The following is a 20,991-nucleotide window of genomic DNA, read 5'->3' on the forward strand; positions in this document are numbered from 1 at the left end:
GAGTCGAATTCAGACAAACCGAATGCCGTTCGGAGCCTTTCCGAATGACATCGTAATCAGCCCCTTAGTGTTTCTAGAACATTCTCTTTCCATTCAGAAACAGCCTTCCAGAAAAGTATTTTGCAATAGATAAGTATAATGTAAATGTTTCTGTAGGGGGCATTGTTAAATGTAAAGAAATTAGACCTTAAAGTGAAAAGTAATATGTTTTAAATACTTGTTGTATTGACAATAGTGTCTGTGGTTTCAGATGAATTTGCATGTATAACAAAGTAAAGCATTTGTGTGACAAAGAAGGAATCATTAATCTCACCCTGTTTGAATTACATGTAATAATGTCAGGGAGTCTCTATTCTGCAGACAAATACCCACCTCCGGTCCATCATATGGGGATATTAATAATGTCTGGATGAATTTTCACTTCATTAGTACCAGTTAATACCTGAATATAGCAATCAACAACTGAAAGGTGTTCAGTTAAATTTTGCAGTGTCTGCCACAGTGCAGCACAATGTGTAGTATGTTTCTAGGGACTCTTAATCCACTTGAGCTAGAAAAAAAATTCCGTTTTGTTTAAACCTACAAATTGTGTTACAGAGGATTAGCTATATGGCAATTACAGCAAATTCATAGTTATGTAGACAACTCTGAGGCTGAACAATTGTGTCCCTCTTACTATGGCTATAATTCTTCCTTGTATATCTGTGCTGGTCCAAAAGGGTCAGTGATATCAGCAACGAGCGGACTCTTTTAGATTTTTTCAATGCTTCTTTGTGACCATGCATCAGTTATGTGTGAAGATGGTCTGTTTAATCTGCTTTGAAGATACATTTACCATTTGGCATAAACTTGGATTTTAAAATGTATGCATATGGGCCATGAGTCTCTTTCAAGGTTGTTCATTCCTGGTCCACATAGGATAGAAATATGCTAGAGTTTCTTGATATACACAAGAGAAACACATATGTACAGTGAATCTAAAGGACCAAATACCATGGTAACATCCATAAAGTTACAGCATGAGGTCACTAACCTATGAGTCAAAGTGCTTCATGGCTCTACTATGTGTTGTAGACTGCCTTACATAAAGGCAGTTTAGGAGAAATTAAATGTCATTACAACGTTTACCAAGTCAACTGTGTTTGGCAGTAAGAATTTAGCAAAGACGTTAGTCACTTCCAGGAGAATGGTATCATTGTTGCATAAAGAATAATTCTAAAGAAAGGCATAAGTAATATATTCTAGAATCAAGTGAAGGTGAACCAAGACACACTGAGGGGTCCACACATGATGGGTGACTGTGATCCAGTGATCCGGGACTAACAAAATTCCAGTACCTGGGCCCAATTCGTTACCCAATCAATAAGCCCCTTCACGCTGGGTGAGTGAAGTACCAAATTTACCAATCTCCAGTTAGATTATCATCCTTAGTTATACTTTTGTGGCGATTACATCTTCATTCATGCAATCAGGGTTTGGCAAACTAATATTTGGAACTAGTATTATACATTATAAACCAAATTCAATATCTCTAAAAAAGACAAACTCCCTTGTATATGTATAATGCTTTATCTAAATAATGTGATTGTTAGTCTAGTACAATACAGCTTGAATCATTGATCACCATACAAGAAACAATAAATGACAAATGACAAATAACATCTCATAACGTTGCATTGAGTGAGAGGATAGGTGTAGAGACAAAAGATGAGAGACAAAAGACATTTGCAAAATAGTTATGCAAATTCAGATATCCATACTAACTCACAAGGGAAATTGAGAAAACTGCTCTCTGGCCACGAGAGCAGCAAGGCCCCTCAAGAAGATTTGAAGAGCAAAGACTAAGTCAGGAATTAGCAAACAGGAAACAGCCAGTCCAAACAGGAGACAGCAATGCAGCCCTCTCCTCTCGCACAGAAGGAAAACACACAACGCCTAAACCCCTTCCACTGAGTACCTAATATTATACCCTAAAAACCCCAAAAGACCAACCCAGATTGTATCATAACACATAATTTCTCTTCATTCGATTGGTTACGGAAGGGGGTGTACTGTCACACCACTCTCGTCATGATGCTTCTGTAAAACTGTCCATCGTCCTCTTTACTCATTTTATCAACTTCCAACCCAGGAAATATAAATTCGAGCTACCGTCATAGTACACATTTCCTCTATCTCGGTCATGTAACAACTTTTGTGCCTGAATTGTTCAATTGCGCCGTTCTCTAAGGAAGTGTTCCGCTTCCGAAGATTATTTTGTTTCTACACGCAAACTTTGGCAGGCACACAGGGCCCGTGAAGGACGAACAGTTTTCCACCTTACCTTTCTCGCTCAGATTAAATCCGCATTTATTTTACTAAAATGACTCTCGGGCCTTTTCTGCAGAGCAGAAAACCATATTTCTACGGAAAACTAACACAATTATTATTAATCACTTATAATGCCATACCGTAAACGCACACGCATTTGTCCATGCTCATCCCAGATTAAGGTTATTTACAACGCATATTAGTTATATGAAAAATCAGGCAGCATTAGACTTTTTATTTTTCATTAGTCATAAGCATTTGTTGCCTACTCCAGCATTTTAGTTTTTGCCTGTGCAGTTTTCACTTTCCCTTCTGTTGGCTCTTTTTGCATCTACTTTGCACATCACATGATTATTGATTTCACACATTGGGAGTTCAATCTGAGCAGGTTTTATTTCGCGAAAACCCTGCTCCATCAATCCCCCCTTTGATGGCGTCTTTGAGCCATCACCAAATAACCCACAAATACAATTTGTCTCATTTTTATTTTCTTAATAGGCTGTAGTTCTCTTTTGCTTCAACATAACTCCATCTATATCCTTTACTATGTCAAAGTAATTTCCTCTCCTGTCTTCTAACTCTATTTCTTCCCTTTTCCTTTTTCCTGATCTCTTTTTAACATTTGGGTGCCGATTCCGATCCTGTAAAACCCGGGTACAAATGGCCGTACGTAGCGTTTTCTCCGTACGACTCGTACCCTGGAATACCACCGTACAAACCAGCAAGTACGATTCGTACAGAAATACCATTTCCGTACGAATCGTAAAAAACACCGTACGGCTAAAAAATACATACAATTCCGATCCTGGACAGCGCGTACGCGACGTCCGCACGGAGTCAGGCAGCGTTTTACGGACCAGCAAGTACGATTCGTACCCACAGCACTCCGCACGGCTATATTTTTACGGGAGCCAAAAAGTGCCGGAAAAGCTAAGTACGCCGCGATGCACGAGGAAAAGGGGTCCTGGTACGCGCCGTACACGCCATCACCCACATCGTACATGTCATCATGTACGGTGCGTACCCCAACATTGCATATGTACAGCCCCGAACGTACGCGCCGTACCCCCAGCCCCGTATGTACGTGCCATACCCCCAGCCCCCCCGTATGTACACGCCGTACCTCCAGCCCCGTATGTACGTGCCTTACCCCCACCCCCCGTATGTACACGCTGTACCCCCAGCCCCGTATGTACGCGCCGTACCCCAACCCCTTTATGTACGCGCCGTACCCCCAGCCCTGTATGTACGCGCTGTACCCCCATCCCAGCCCCGTATGTATGCACCGTACCCCCCGTATGTATGCGCCGTACCCCCAGCCCTGTATGTACGCGCCGTACCCCCAGCCCCGTATGTACGTGCCGTACCCCCAGCCCCGTATGTACGCGCCGTACCCACAGCCCCACCGTATGTACGCACCATACCCCCACCCACTCTTATGTACGCGCCGTACCCCCAGCCCCGTATGTACACGCCATACCCCCAGCCCCCAGCCCCGTATGTACGTGCCGTACCCCCAGCCCCGTATGTATGCGCCGTACCCCCACCCCCTGTATGTACGCACCGTAACCCTAGCCCCGTATGTACGTGCCGTAACCCCACCCCAGCCCCGTATGTACACGCCGAACGCCCCCCGTATGTATGCGCCGTACCCCCAGCCCCGTATGTACGTGCCGTACCCCCAGCCCGCCGTATGTACGCACCATACCCCCAGCCCCGTATGTACGCGCCGTACCCCCAGCACGTAGCGTATATACCGGAGGGCTGGGGGTATGGCGCGTACATACGGGGCTGGGGGTACGGCGCGTACATACGGGGGGCTGGGGGAACGGCGCGTACATACGCGGCTGGGGGTGCGGCACGTACATACGGGGGGGCTGGGGGTACGGCGCGTACATACGGGGCTGGGGGTACGGCGCGTTTATACGGGGCAGGGGGTACGGTGCGTACATACATACGGGGCTGGGGGTACGGCACGTACATACGGGGGGGCTGGGGCTACAGCGCATACATAGGGGGGCTGGGGGGGCTGTACGACTCGTACCCCAGGCACAAGTGTACCCGGGGTAGGGGTCGTACACAGTTCGCTCCGTACGGGACGTTTTCCATACGCTTGTGCATTCGGAACGCCGGTACGGATCGGACTTGTGCACTTCAGTTTTACGACTCGTACGTAAAACTGTCCTGGGACGTCTCGTAGACTTTTCCCAAGGCGATTCGTATGTATTTTTCCCGTACGAATCGTACTTCACCGTTTGTACGGTACTTGTACGATTCGTACGTAAAACAAAAAAGGGGACGAGTAGTACGGGAAATAAAAATACAGGATCGGAATCGGCCCCCTTGTGTTCCTTTATTACATTTGCAAAACTTATATATCAATAGTATCATTAGTATCCCTGTAGCAACCGCAATTCTTGGCGTTAGTATCCTCCTTAGTATACTATTACCAAAACTAGAAAACAAATTCCCCACTGTAGAGAAGCCCTTACCAAGTCTCTCCCAAGCACCGTCAACCTTCAGTTCAGTTAAATCTTCTTGCAAATGTGTAATATTCTTAATATATCCCTCTAGGTTCCTACTTTTGTCAGGGATATAAGTACAGCACTGTTTAATTTTCAACATGCTATAGACTCCACCCTCTTTAGTCAATAATACATCAAGGGCAAGTCTATTCTGCAAAACCATAGACCTCATAGCAACCATTTCAGTATCAATCAACGAAAACCCACCAGCGGTGTCTGTTGATAAACGATCAACCAATTTAGACAATTTTCTAATTCTGTGTGAATTTAAAATCACCCCAATTGAAGGTATCAGTGCCCAAAAATATCACCCACAATTTCCAAAACACTTATTCCCCACTTACTACGGATTAGTACACTCTTCTTTTCATTGATTCCTTGACTCTTGTCTAAATGATAGGCTTTGGGAAAAACTATTCCCATATAACAACATCCGTACTAATGTGCAGGCAACCTATAATAGGCATTCTTACCACACTCATATTTGTACGGAAAACAAACACAATTATTATTAATCACTTATAATGCCATACCATAAACGCACACGCATTTGCCCATGCGCATCCCAGATTAAGGTTATTTCCATCACATGTTAGTATAGAAAAATCAGGCAGCATTAGCCTTTTTATTTTCCATTAGTCAATAGCATTTGCGGCCTAATTCAGCATTTTAGTTTTTGCCTGTGCAGTTTTCACTTTCCCTTGTGTTAGCTCTTTTCGCATCTACTTTGCACCTCATACGATTCATGATTTCACACATTGGGAGTTCAATCCGAGCAGGTTTTATTTCGCGAAAACCCTGCTCCATCAACTGTTTCAGGGTCTTGGCAGGGAGATAGGGTCTTCTACTTGAAATGATGAATTGAGCAGTATCCTAGAGCTAAGAATAAATAAATATCACTTGCAGGTGCTTGATCATCTGGGTTTGACCATACATCCCGTTGAGTTTAAATGGTAAAGAGGCTTAAAATAATCATACACACTGAAGGGTATATATAAAGAGTACCGGCCAATCTACTTTCTTAAGTGGAATTCTTTAATTCATGCTTGATTCACATTGACTTTTTGACAAGATATTTAGCTTGCTCATAATTTTGTTCAGTGTGGTCCAAAATCAAAGTCCAACAGATTGATAAACTCCATGAGCAATGCTCCACCGTCCAATAGAATATAATATTCCGATGATGATCAGCTGACAAATGTTTTGCTTGGGCCGATAAATCTATGAGCTTTCTAAACGCTTAATGTATGGTCCCAGAGAGCACATATTACTTTTAAATAGTTTGATCCATTCGAGAGATGTAGCAATGTGTTGGCTTGGTCACATTGTGGTGTCAGTCACCAGGGTTATAGTTGTTCAGTTCAGTGAGTCCATGTGTTATTCTGAATGCATGTTGTTTCATGTGTCATGGTCTCTTTGCTATGAACAATAGTGGTGTAATTACAGTGTAAACATAACGAGGTAATCCAGAAAAAGGTTCTAGCTATTTAAAGTCCTTTCTAGAAAGAACATTTGTACATCCAGGCAAAACACCTGTCTCAATTAGACTAATTGAACAAGAAGAGTGTATCTCACAACCCTTATTGACCAGTCACCAAAAAGTGACATTTTTTTCACTTGAAGCATAAACTCCCAATTGCTGATAGATAACTTCTTGCTTTGCTTTCAACCACGTTTTAAAAGGCAGTTTACTTTTCCCTCTCATTGTTTCCTTATATCTCTACCCCCTCAACACCTTTATACGCTCAGCTAAGAAAACACAGGATCTCTTGTCTCTTTTTCATGCCTCCAGGTCAAACCAATGAGATGAAGGGAGTCTCCACAAAGACATCTTATAAGCATTCCATCATCTGGCCACCATCTTTGCCAGTTTGTCAGCTATTTTTCCATAATCCTCAATAAAATTCTCATTTTGCTTTCCAAAATTAAAGATGTGATCTCACTGACAGGCACAGTTAGAATTGGAGCTACCTAGAGGCTGGCGTTAACGATTCCAGCCTGTATCTCCACACCTAACTATACGTTTTAAAAGTTAATTCTGTGGAATGAGGAACCACTGCAGGTCCAGTGTTTCCTGTGGAATTCCGCCTAGAATACCCAGATCAGTGGCAATTAATGCTCACATTTACCACCTGCTGCCAGCAGCAGGTGTTAGATCTGAGGGGAGAGCCAATGCTTTGCAGTGGGTGAGGCAGTTGTGGGATTGCAAGGGCAAGGAGAGAGGATGTGACCCACCAGTTGGAAATATTGCATGCCCTCTCATGCCTTAAGAGGGGACCAGACAGGAGCTAGGTGACTGGAATGGGTGGCACTTGCACTCCAAGTATAAAGCAGCTTGCTCACCAGATTTTCCAGCCAGTAAAATTGGGTCTGGGGTAACTGCACCCTGGAAGTCCATGTGGGGGAACACTGGGCCGCCTATAATAGCGTGGAGCGGTAAACCACTCTGTTTCTGTTCAGCTTGTAATCAGTGAGCTTAGAAAGCTTCTTCCATCAGCCAATCATGTGAAGAACAATTAAATCAAACTGCACAAAAAATCTTGATCTGATCCTCTATAATCTTGTGATCTTTTACAGTTCAGCAGATATGCTTTTCCCCATTTGCGTGAGGTATGTGCTATCCGGATGTGCCCTGGAATAGATTGAGAGTGTTCTATCCAGCTTAGGCACCAAAAAAGGATTGGATCAGTAGAGTCATCTTGCTGTTTCAGGCCGCATACCACAGGACCATCCAGCTCTTGAATCTATATTTTCAATATACATGCATGCCACATTTGCAGCTTCTATAGCAACACCAGCGACAAATGTATGCAGATAACACTCAAATCCACAACCTGCTGGAGAACAGCCAAGGGAACCTTGTCGGCATCATCTCTTGCATGGTCATAAGTTTCACTGGAGGAATACTGCTTTCTTTGCATGAAAGAAGCCATGACAGAGAATCTGGTGCAGAGAGGACCATAGCCTGAATCTGTTGTTCAACTGGCTTTAAAACCTAACAATGCACTAACTTGCCTCATCAAAATAAGAACTTTAACGGCATAGCTGACTCTTAGCAACTACACTGGGCTATCAAAGAAACTCATTGTCAACAGTTTGCAAAGGGTACAATATCCTGCCAGCAGTGCTTAATTTGAGCTGGAGGTTTCTGGTGCTCCGCACCAGCACTTAATTGTCAACACCAGGACTTGTGACAGCTGCCACATGGTGGCGCTGTTTGTATAATTTAAAGATTAGCAGAACAGCAATTGTTTATTAATTCATTATATGTTTAAAACAACTAATACCTGTCGCCCAAGTTATTTTTATAGCCTTGGGGGCCTGGAATTATCTGAATTGTCACACTTGTAGCAGTGTGCTGGTCAGTAGTTTTGTAGTTACTGTCACTGGCAGCGCAAGCAGTTGAAATGGGTGGTGTAAGCTGCAGAGGAACCTGGCACTTATTTATTTTTACAAACTAAGCCCTGACTGCCAGAATGTGCTATAACCTTCAAAGGCACAGACACAAACACAAACAACCACCTCCCACAGTACTCAAATAGATCTTTGGAGAAATATTGATCAAGTTCAAGTTCCTCTCCCCATGCATAAAGCCTACTAAGGAAAGTTTGTGCACAAATCCAAACATGGCATCCAATGGCGCATCAACAAAAAATATGCGATAAACCACCCACACCTGAACAACAAAAAGGCCTTCAAGCAGCTCAAACTGTCTTTTAGATGCTTGGGAGTCCAGGGATATGGCAAGCTCTGAACCACACCTGATGGCAAATCGAAGCTACCAACTATTATTAAAAGAAAACCAAAGTATTCAAAGTTCCCATTTATTCAAAGTAAAATGCAGGACAGGACCTGTGGTTGAAAAATATCACCACCTCCATCCAAATTGTCTTTAACATGCCCTGTGATTTTTTAGGTCTCGCCTTGCTATCGCGTAAGCGATCGCAAAGCGAGACTATAGGGGCTTTTAAAAGTGCTCCCAAAAAGCGGATTGCATGGCTAGCACGCGCACAATCACGTGCATCGTGCCGCCATGCAATCCGCTTTTTGGGAGCACTTCAAAGGGTCCGCTCCCCCGCCTGGAATGCGCTCCCCAGCCCCCAAGCGCACGCGCGCCACGCTCCGCCGGGCTTGTTGTACTTTCACTTTCAACTGGCGATAGTTATATGCCCCACACTGTTTCAGATGCCCATGAGGTGTCTGTTGCGTTTCAGAGATTTAAAGCCACCCGTGCCATTTGTGAATAGCGCTGTCAATGCTTCCCCAGGTAATCCACTTGCATTCTGCTTCCTGGGATTTTACATGCACTATTATAAAAGCTGAACTACAAGTACCAGAACGCAAGTTTAAACCCAAGGACTGCGAGTACCAAAATCATGACTGGCTTATTTTCTCTGTCTAGATATCAGATACCTTTTTGGTGTGTCTGCTTTTGTTCCTTCACATACCTCAGTGGCAGGCTGTAGGCAAACTACCCAGTGGGTTCTCCCATTCCTGGCACTTTTTTTGTATTAACAAGAACAGCATAGCTGGCGTGTTTGTTTTGATGACAAAAGGCACATTTTAATGCCCTCCCGTCTTGGTTTGCAGCAGCGCCCTTTGCTTTCTTCTGTTTCACTGCCCGGTGGAGTTTTTAGCCCTGTGCGCTCCTTTTACTGTGCTTGGTTTATTTACCATGTAAAGCCATGCACACCGGTAACTCTGGCTTCTACAGGGAGCAGAGCGCCCGGTACTTTAGCAGGGTGCACAGGGGCTGTACACACCCACCCCCGCCCCTCCCGCGGCCTGCCGGGACCGGTGACCTTCAGAGGGCAGCTGACGTGGATTAGGCCGATAAGACATTTACTGGGCTTGTGTTCTTTAGGAAACCTGAAAAACGCTTTTTTTCCATTTGGCTTGTGTTTTTTGTGTCCATTTAAGCTTCATTGGAAGCCACGAGACAAAACAAACACCCCTGGCACGCAGCACTGCCAGTCTGATCTGCCCCCGTGGGCATAAACCGGTTTAGAGGTGACCTGGTTCACCCAAGCACTTATTGCGGAAACTTTACTTTGTTAATTTAGAAGTTCCAAGTGTGTAAAATACGACAAAAATAGTTATTTAGACCACAAAAATAACTTGGCAGTGAAGGAACCGGTATAGAAAAGAAATGCGCTGCTTCAATGGTTCCTAACGTGGTCTATAAGCGCATTAACATAACTTTTTATATGCAGTTATTTTAACCCAAGTAAGGTGTAGAGTCCTTTTAAAATCATTTTCCAGATTTCAAGGCCGACTTTGTAGAGATTATAATCTGTAACCTGCGGTTCTCGTCAGCGAGTGCTTAGCTCGCTGAGCTACCCAATTCGGTAGTCCAGGCTGCTTCTTTTAGAGAGCCTCTGTGGGTGCCCAGGTGTAGGAGCCACTTACATTCATTAAGGGGGTTCTTCTACTCGCTGCCTGTTTCCAGTTACAGCCTGCAGATCATATCTGTGATTTATGTTTAAATGTGCGCTCTCGCGACAAAGTTGTAAACCTGGTTGATTTGTTTTTTCTTTCTGCAGTTTTTTACACATCATTGTTTGTCTTTGATATGATTTGCGGCCTTTGAGGCACGCCCGTGCCCCCAAGCCTGTATCGCCTGGCCCCGGGCCTCTGCAGACAGTTCACAGGGGCGCCTGTGTCTCCGAACAATAGCCCCAGAAGGAGCCCCCGTGGGGGGCAAACAACCCGAAACGTAATATAGTTGTCTGGCGGCGGGGCTTGGCGGCCGCACTTCCGACCACAAGATGGAAATGTGAGCACGTACCGGGTGATGTCACTTGGTGAGGTGTCCCCTCCCCGTGTCTTGAGTGGTGCAGACGGGTGAGGCGTGGGGTGTCTGGACCTGTGGGCTACTGAGGGGGGGGGACAGTGTGCGGGGCTTTGCAGGGTTCAGCTACTAATCGTAGGTGCTGAGCCAACCTAGATCCTATCTGATCCCGACTGCTGCAGACGCTTAGTGTCTCGCCTTTGTTCTTGTATATCTCTTTGACTGAACACTCCCGGGCGGCCCTGTGGGTGTAAAGTACTCCAAGGAACGCTCAGCTTTTGTAACAGAGTCCACCGTGTTTTATAACCCTGAAAGTGATGCAGGGAGACGGCGCACCGCCCGCACCCCCACCTTTCCCCACCCACCCGCAAGTCATGCCAGCCACGACTGCCATTACTTGGGGGCTCCGACCTTGCAAGCAGAACAGCAAGGCTTGGTGGCATGTTTTTACTCTGTTAGGAATAAAGATATAGCGTAAAAGCTTTCTGTGTGCCGGTCAGCTTTATGGGAGTTAAAGGGTTTGCATGTGGCTGTTTTGTTTCTGTGGCAAAAGAGCAAAACACCCGGACGGCTCTCTTGAAGTATGAACAAGCATTTGCAATGCAATAGGTCTCGCATTTACACGAGTTTAAGCTATTGGCATTGTAAATGACAATGCCTTTTATTTATGTTCAAAAAACAAAAATAAAAGGCATTGTCATTTGAAATGTCAATAGCTCAAACTCGCGTAAATGCGAGACCTATTGCATTGCAAATGCTTGTTCTCATATCCCCCAGTGCTCTGAAAAGACATAAAAGCGACCAAGAACACCTTATAAAGCCACTGTGTAAATTAACCACAAGGTTAATAAATATAAGAAATAACAAAATGAAAAATGTGTTTATTTTTCATTACGTGTGTCAGTAACCCATACCACAATGCCGGCATATGACTGGAGGCCGAGCAGTCAGCGTCTTCGATGGAGTTAGTGGCGGATCCTCCGCTAAGGATAGGAGTGTTGCCCCACTGCTCGGTAAGCAGTGCAAATGAAAAAGAAAATTATACTAACAAGAAGTTATAAGCATTTTATTTTTCTTTGCGGGACTCCAGCCAGGTCGGGGGCTGGGCTTGCCACCATCAGAGGGAGCAGGAGTGGTTTGCACTCCCTCCCTAAGTGTGCTTGATGGCTTGGTGTACTTGGCATGTTCTCCACTAGGCTGTGTTGCACGGCCCAGTGCAGAATATGCCCGGCCTCCCAGGTACTGCCTGAGCGGCCAAACATGCTGCTCAGACCAATCACAATGTTGCTCCTGCAGTGTCGTGATTGGCTGGGAGAGTACGGTAGCCTGGGAGCTTACGGTGGCAGAGAGCAAGGAAGGAGGAGAGACATGTGGCTGCGGCGAAGAAGGTAATTTCTTTTTCCATGGCCCCTCCCTCCCACCACCCCCGTACAGAGGCAGCCACCACTGGATGGAGTGCATATGGGAGGCATTTCCCGCAGTCACTCTAGTGAAGGAGAGCTACCCGGGTCCCTCTTGCTTTCTTCAGCCACGCCCTCCTATGCCAGGTTTATGTAACATGGAGCCATAGAGGTGTGTAGAGGGTCACCAAGTAGACCTGTGATTTCAATTTAAAGCGGGCTCGCTTCTTTCTGCAACCAGAATCTGAATTAGAAACCAGTTTTTAATAATGGCTCCTGTGTTGGGCCCTTACCGATAGTGCCCTCTCCTGTGCCCAATAGTGTTCCAACATTGCATTCTAAAGTGCAGTATATTTACCTAATAAAATATATACTTAATACAGCCCTTAGTGCTGCAACCACATGCCACATGTATGCATCTTTGTAGCATTTGAAATATGCTCAGCGGGACTCAATTTAATAATGCTAGAAGAATGCAAGTTTCAGTCTTTCCCTGGGATTCTACCCTGTGATCTTCAGTCACTCTCAGGTGCAATAACCCACTGGGCTGCCTTATAGAAACTAAGGTCCAGTTGTGCAAAACCTATTTTACAGCCACAATCACTCTGATTTATAGTTTGTGACAGAAAATTATGTTTTTCTATGTAACAATCAAATTTTAGGAGTCAGTAATATTTCACTGATTTCTAAAATCAAATTGCGGCCCATAGTGATTCACTATTTGGAATGGATATGTTTTAAGCATCCCTTCCAAACACTGTCCAAAATCCCATCGCAAAGCATTGGGAAATATTGATTCCTGAGTTAGAATGGGAAGCCATTCACAAAAGGGTAAGGAACCTCTTGGCCAGTGGTGGCTGATCCCTCTTAAAAGTAATGGAGCGATCAGCCAGGCACTCCAGAATGCCCTTAGGCACAACCCCAAAGCTGTCAATTGTGGTCCGTTATAAACAGTGTTTATAACGGGCCACGATTAAGAACACTTGAGTTAAGACTGAAAACAAATTAAACACTACAAAAAATGAATAGAAAACAAACGTACTTACTGAGACCAGTCCCTCCTGTCCGCAGTTTGGCAGCAAGGAGTTTCTGAGCCAACGACCCTAACCAATCCAGACGCTGCTCTCATGCTGTTAACCAGCTTGAGAGCAGTGCCAGGATTGGCTGGAGCAGACAGGCTCAGAGCTCCTACGGGCACTGGAGGCCTGTGCCTGCTCTCCACCCAGCTGTCTAAGACAGCTCGGGTGGAGAGGTTTAAAGTGCACATGTCAGACTGCCCCCTGCGCAAGACAGTTGGCCTAAGTGACATGCGCACTTCAAACTTTAGGTGTATACCACTCATCGTCCCCTGCTTACAGTTAGCAGTGCTGCCCCTCCTCACCCAAGTCCTAACCCGGGCTGGCCAGCTGCACTGAAAAATAAACCGGTAATAAAATCATTTTATTACCGTTCTATTTTTCATGTTTGCTGCCCTAGCAGCAGGGAGGGTGACACACCTGCGTCCTAGTGGACGCACTGCCGTGGACCTTGACACCCCTTTTCCCTTAGTGAATGTAAAAAGAAAGATTGTTGGGGAGTAGTCAGTAGTTATGGGGATTACTGCCAACCCTTAAACAAACTTTTCATAAAAAGAAAGCTATTTGTTTTTTTAAACACAGCCCCGTTGCCTTTAAAGAAAATGGCCTGCATTAAAAAAAAAAAAAGTAGAAAAGGTTGACTTTATTTAAAGGCGATCACAGACATGGTGGCATGCTGACCCTAGCAGGTCGCCTTACCTGTGATGGCCACCAATCAGATTGAGTCACAATCTGCAAAATATCTCATTACTATCCGTACAATATGTCAGATTGCAAATTAGTCCAAATCAGAATTTTACGAACCGGTCTACCCATACATAGGTCTGTTGTCAAATTCTTAACTGGATTAAAAAATACTGATTGCAAATTGTGACCACATATTTGCAATGAGTGTTTCGTACATCTGGTTCGCTTATAACTATATGTCCAAATTAATGTACGATTGGCACTCTCAGTATGATGTAGTATACTCCGTACCTGTTTTCCGTTTGCAGGTAGCAAGAGAACAGCCAACAATTGTCCAGCGCTAATGAAAATACATTTTGCATATTTGTTTTCCTAACTGGTGTGTTGGTAACTTAGGAGTTTCCTTGTAAATACTTAATACTGTTGGTGTGGTAACTTGTGAGTTTCCATGTAAATACTCAAAAAACTATACTTATTAAGCCTTTATAATCCCTTCCCCCTGACACTCCCTACTCATCCCAAACCTGCTCTTGCTGCTATGATCTCCAAATAAACACTTTCTAGACTCTTCTATCCCTCTACTATCTTTTTCAATGCAGCTAACATGTACACCCCTCAAATTAATTTCAGATTTCCCTATACTTATTCACCACTAATCCTGTTTAGGTTCCGGAATAGCATGCTACTTCTCGAAAAAGCGCTATGATGACTCATCAGGTTTACCAAGCGTTATATCAATGCAATCCCCTACCTCGTCTATCTCTCCACTATCCTTTTCAACCCAAATAACAGACTGACGCATCACCTTCCCTGTGACCCTTTTGTTTGTTTTGCGTGACGCATCTAAGGTACTTTGAGAGTAAAGTGTCGCTTTTACCATCTACATTGAACTAAGTATTTCTACCATCAGAAAGTCATATTCTTGATACAGTATTGTGGATTTTTGCCATTTGGTCTTGTGTTAAGTCCAATAAAGATTACTTATCTTTCTGAACTCGTGTGGTGGCCATTTGTAGTGTTTTCACTGTATTACTGTATGTGTTCACAAATGCTTTACACACTGCCTCTGAGATAAGCCTGTCTGCTCGTGCCAAGCTACCAAGGGGGTGAGCAGGGGTTATTTTAGGAGTGTATCGTATCCCCCTTTCCCTGACTAGAAGCAAGGGTCCCTATTTGAACAAAGGTGCAAACCATTGCCAACTAGAGACCCCCATTTCTAACATTGGTGGCAGCGGTGGGATGCGACAAAATGGCGTCTTTGATGCGATGCGACAACGTGGATGCGATGCGTGCATGTCCAACAGCAGTGCGCCGACTCGGTAGACTCTTGAGCCGTGACAGTCCCTGCGACACGCTTTTCTGGTGATGCGACGGCAACCTTTGCAGCGGCCACACGCTTCTCCGGTGATGCGACACGCTTCGTTGGTGATGCGACAGCAAACAGCTGCGGCGGAGACACGCTTCTTTGGCGATGCGACGGCAACTGCTGCGGTGGCAACACGATCCTTCCACGTTGCGTCGCGCTTCCAGCTCCCAGCGACACACAGTCTCCAGAGGGCCCAAAACAACAGCAGGCACCTCACTGCAGGTAGAATTCCCAGCAAGAAAATTCAGGGGGAGCTGGTGGTGAAGTCTTTGTGTCCCTGAGACTTCAGAACAGGAGGCAAGCTCAGCTTCAAACCCTTGGAGATCTTCCTCAAGATAATAAAAGTTCATACAAAGTTCCTTCCTTCCTTTCCTTGGCAATAAAGTAACCACTGCAGACCAACCCCAAACAGCAACAGCACAGGGGCAGTAATCTTCCTGCAGCTTCTCCAGCTCTTCTCCTTGGCAAAGGGTTCATCTTGATTCCCAGAAGTGATCTAAAGTTCCGGGGTTTGGGCCCCAATATTTATACTGCAAATCCTTTGTCCTCTGAAGGCAGAGGGTGTCTGTGCCCAGCCAAAACCAGCCCTGTCCTCCCTGGTGCAGCTTCCTGGCATGAGGTGTAGACAGCATTGTTGAAAGCAGACCTGGCCCAGGTAGCTGAAAGGAAAACTCCTCCCCCTAGTCTCTATTCTATGAAGGCTCAGGTCAGTGAAAGGAAATCTCCTCCCCCTACTCTCTATTCAATGCAGGTCCTATTCAACCCAGCCCTGGTCATCAGACTGCTGGAGCCAAGGCCCTCTCCACCCCCCTGTCACTCACAAACCAGACATGGAATACACAAACCTAGCAAAGGCATGCTGGATGGTTAAGCAAGAAAATACCTACTTTCTAAAAGTGGTATTTTCAAACACAGAATATACAAATCACCCACTAGAAGATATATTTTAACATTCTGAGTTCAGGCATACTAAACTCGTTTTTATACCTTGTACCCTGGGTCAGTTAGGATTGTAAGATGTTATAATCAAACTGCCCATTCTGGCCTATGGGAGCAGATGGCCTTGCAATAGTGAAAAACAAAAGTGGCTGTAATTCACTATCAGGACATGCCACACACATCAGGGCATGTCCTACCTGTTACATACAATGCACCCTGCCCTTGGGCCTACCTTAATAGGGACTAATATGTAGAAAAAGGAAGATTTAGGGGCTTGGAAGTGGGTGCACTTCCCAAGTCGACATGGCAGTACCAAACTGCACACAAGCTCTGCAATGGCAGGCCTGAGTCATATTTACATGCTGCTTCTGTGGGTGGCACAACCAGTGCTGCAGGCCCACCAGCAGCATTTGATTAAAAAGGCCCTGGACACACATGGTGCACTGTACTAGGGTCTGACAAGTAAATCAAATATGTCAATCATGGAGTCACTAATCCATTAAAACAATTTACAATAGGGAGCACTTGCACTTTGGCACTGAATAGCAGTGGCAAAGTCCCCAAAGCATTTAGACCAGGAAAAACAGCGAAAACATAGGAGGCAACAGCTAAAAATGGAAGGGAGACCCACGCCAATGGTGCCAGGTCTAACACACCCACTGACAGAATTGGACTCCATGATGCACCTGTGCCACTGTGCTGTACTGGACCTGATTTCTTTCAACTCTTAGTTGTTCTTATATGTGTTCCGTGCGTTCGTGGTGACACACAGGTCTTTGTTATCCCAGCAAGAGCCTTGTGATTGGCTGATGGAGAGAGGTTAGATGGTCTGTGATGATAGACAAATCACCCTCACTACTGCCTTTTTTAATCTTCTGCTGCCTTTCCTTTCCACCCCATCTCTTCTTTTAGTCTTTGCTTTTGCAACCATCTCCCTTTCCCCAGATCCTCATGGTCTAACAGCGCTCTGAAGTGTTTGGAGTTCATAACGGCGCTATACAACACACCATTCTTCTTTTCCTGATGTCTGCATCTTTCTTTTTTCACCTGCCCATTTCTCAGTCTCTCCACATGCCATTCATTTGAAACAGATTAATGATGACAAATTGGCATTATAGAAAACTCACGATAATTCTGGCAATCATTCCCACCTGTCCAGCCTTTTCTTTCCATTTTAACTTCCATCTTTGTCCCCTCTTGCCCTCCGCACTTTTACTTTTGTGCCACATTTACCTCTCCACCACCTTTCTTGTATCCATCAATTTTCTGCACAACTTTACTTCTTCAGGGTGCATGAGGGGGTGATACAATTCTAACTCGTAGTTGTGTATTGTAAGGTTTCCGAGGTATCATCTAATGCTTTTGAAATGGAACACATGGTACTTGAACTTTGCTTGTATACTGCGTGGACAGAAAAAAACATTAATTTCAGTTTCTGTAATAAGGGATAAGATATTTAAGAGATTGTTATACACCGACTTTATTGTGAAACAATCGTTTAACATTATTGTGCAAAGGTTTAACTTTAAACAATGAAATATTTTCACTCATTAACCCTAATTTCTAAGCTCACCCCACACACCGTTCCATTGCTTTTTCTCTAACTCAGCCCCCTCCCCCCCCCCCCCCCCCCATCCGTCGCCGCCCACACCCTCCCTGAGTGTCGTAAATTGCTTTGGAGTGTTCATAAGCCGCCATATTGCTACTTTACAAAACAATGAAAGTGAATAATTCACTCTATAATTATTCACAGGGACTTCTCCCTCTCAGCCTAACTTTGCCTCCAATTCTTCTCTCCATTTCCTCTTTTATGTTATTGCTTAGCTGTGCCATGTTCTAAGCACTGCAAAATGTATATTTGTTTCTATCTACATTGTGTTAGGTATTTGTGGAGCAACTAGAGCGCTAACCAAGTTACAATGAGCGAGAAATAAATGCAAAACACTAAAACACATAACCAAGCAGGAAACGCCCAGACACTGACTTCATTTTGATTGAGACTTCACCAGTCAACAAATATGTCCCTTAATCCATCGTTTCGTGTTTTTCCCCAGGATTCCTCCTCGTTTGGGTCTGCTCCAGTGGCCGGAGCCTCCTGCCCCAGAACAAGCGTAATAATTGCGGATCAAGGAACACCGCCGAAGGTCCAGTTGCCCCTCAACATGTAAGCTATATTTAAGGTTGTTTGCTGCTGTGATGTTTCTCCTTTGAGCGATTATTGCCCCTTGTCAGTGTTAGTAGCCTCTATGACATGTGTGCTCTTGTTTCTTAATGCTCTAATCCTCTGTGACTAATTAAGAAGACAAAATGGAGTCGAAAAAATAGGTAAGAGTACAGAAAGTGTAATTTACAAAGGTACCTGTGGGTGACGCGCACCCACAATGGTGGTGGGTTGCCATCATGTAGATCACCACAGACGCAGGTGGTAGCTGTGTGTTTGGGTAGTCTCACAGGCACCACGTCCCTCGTTCAGACAGTGGTCTGTGAGCCATAGGGCAGCCGACATTTGTTTTGACCTGTGTCATTTTCGGTTTGGCGCAGGTAAAAGCCCACTGTGGCCAGATGTCTTTCTGCATCAATTCTAAGCACTAGCATACCTGTGCTTAATATGTGCCGGTGTTTGCTGGTGCTGGGCATGTGTGCCCATTTTAGATCACTGGATCTTTATTTTTTATCACCAGACTTTACTCAGACAAGAGAGAGAAACCCAGAAAATGAAGAAAGAAGGGGGGAGATAGGAAAACAATGACAAAGTTACAAGAATGACAAAGAAAACTTGCAGAGTGAGATTAACATGCAGGAGGTATATGGCGGTGGAAGAAAGAGGCATGATGTAGAATCAAAACTAGACAGCCTTGTTATTCGACAACCAAGCTTTTCGTCAGTGCCGAAGACATGCTCCTAGGAGAAACTTTAGGCCACTATGCTTATTTATTTGTTTATAATTTAAACCCTGGTACACAGCTGCAGAAAAAAATAGTTTGTAATTACAAATAGCTAGCAAAGAAGTAGAATACATATTGGGAGATCTTTCAAAAACCCTGAGCACGGGCCCTTTAAAAATAATTCGCAGTTTAAAACTGAAGACTGAAAACTGAAGACAGACATCCGCCTAATCTGAGAACATTTTTCACCAATAGTACATAAAATACTTCAAATACACATATCTAGGACTAGCAAACACAGAGGCAGAAAACCGCCTGCAGCCACTTTACCTCCACCAAGCAGGTCTTGTTTTGCCTCCGGAATATTGTCTTGCTAGCACGTGAATTATGTCATGGTAATTGGAAGTTGCCCCTGGCTGAGCAGATCATGGCGCTCCCCAAGGATTTACCTTGCTGCTGTGCAACTATGTTCCAGTGCCAATAAAAACAGCCTCAGTGAAGCCACTTATTTTTCCAATAATCAATTTGTCAGACTCGTTTAATTTTTATTTAGTGCACATGTCGTTTTAAGCCTTTCTGAAACATCTACTGTACACAAAGACTGGACGGAAAATGTCATTCAAAAATGCATTTATCTTGACCTCAGTTGACATCTTATATAGTTTAAGGCAGGAACAAGCATCCTCGATGGCAGTGTTCCTGAATAAAGCCCATACTTGTTAAGCAATGGACAGAAGCTTGCGCATGTGTCATAGCACATTTTTCTGGCAGCCATCTTTAATGCGGAAATGGTGAAGCCAATCATAAGTATGGAGGGTTTCAGACGATTGACATTTCTCTGAGGCCACAGAAAAATACAAAACGTTATTGGGACTAATGGGAGTTTTTCGGGGAACTTTAGGGCGTGTTGCCAATCTTCTATTGCATTTTTAGGAAACTGCCCATTTTAGCCACAGTCGACTCAACTTTGATTTCGTAATTTGGGTGTGCACAGAAAAAGTGTTCGCCGAGATGATTGTCTGGAGACGGGTGCATTTATTTACCGACATATGGTTATTACTGAAAACCTCTGAGGGGACACAACTTTACTGCCCAGATAAATGTTCTTTTAAATCAACTGACCCAAATACATTGGCATATGAAAAACGCACTAAACATATACTGTGAGCCCTGAAGAAGTCCGATTGTGGACAAAACGCGTTGGCGGTTGCAAATAAAAACGCTTTTAAAAAATTGAGAAAAATGAATAAAGGATGAAATCAAAAAGCACAAGATGACATCGATTTTTCTTTGGGAAAACAGCTTTGTCAAAAATTACTTTCTGTGTATTATACATGCTTGATATTTATAAGTGTGCAGGGCTGTCTGTTTGCTGTATGGTATTGGGGAGACCAAGTGGGTTGTCTTTGGTCTCTCCATATTGGGACCGAGGGGATTGTGTCTCAAGCCCTTTTTGCACCTTTTTCTGTCTATAAAAATAGGGACGTCACGACTGGTGCGGGTATCTATGCTTTGATCCCCAACCTTGTATCATGCAAATCAGCCTTGACCCTGCTCCTCATGGGAACAGTCCAGCCCAAACTGCCAAATCGGGCCCTCCCTGAAAAGGAAACAAGGATCCTGAGGCCGGTTTCTGGGTATATCATCCCTCATCATAGCTTGACTTCAGTGGCACAGCGGGCAAGGGACCCACCTCTGGGCATAGCCATTCCACTTAGGGCGAAATGTGCTGCGGCAACTAATGTTGCTGCAGCATTCAAAATTACTCAAAGCATTGGGGGTTTTAAGATCTGAATAGAGTGTATCAACAGCATACAAAACAATTTGTATGCCAAACGATTAGAGTTGGAAAGGGAGTCGTATACACATTGAACAGTGTGGGGATCAATGCAGACCCCTGGAAAACTCCAAAACCCAGTGCCTTAGGTTCAGATGCAAAAGGAGCCTTCCAAACTGATTGAGATCTCTCTGCCAAGAAAGAACTTAGCCACGCCACGCCTTGCTTCTTATGG

General features: G+C 44.5%; 1 protein-coding gene across 1 annotated transcript in view; it reads left to right on the forward strand.

Moving 5' to 3' along the window:
- SH3RF3 (SH3 domain containing ring finger 3) overlaps nt 1-20,991 on the forward strand; it is a 1,248,419-nt gene that overhangs the window by 963,160 nt on the left and 264,268 nt on the right. Inside the window, exon 5 of the mRNA XM_085622642.1 lies at nt 18,149-18,258. Coding sequence (XP_085478768.1) covers nt 18,149-18,258 — 110 coding nt within the window. The remainder of the gene's footprint in view (nt 1-18,148; nt 18,259-20,991) is intronic.

Source organism: Triturus cristatus, chromosome 8 (genome assembly GCF_964204655.1).
Source record: "Triturus cristatus chromosome 8, aTriCri1.1, whole genome shotgun sequence".
Lineage (NCBI taxonomy): Eukaryota > Metazoa > Chordata > Amphibia > Caudata > Salamandridae > Triturus > Triturus cristatus.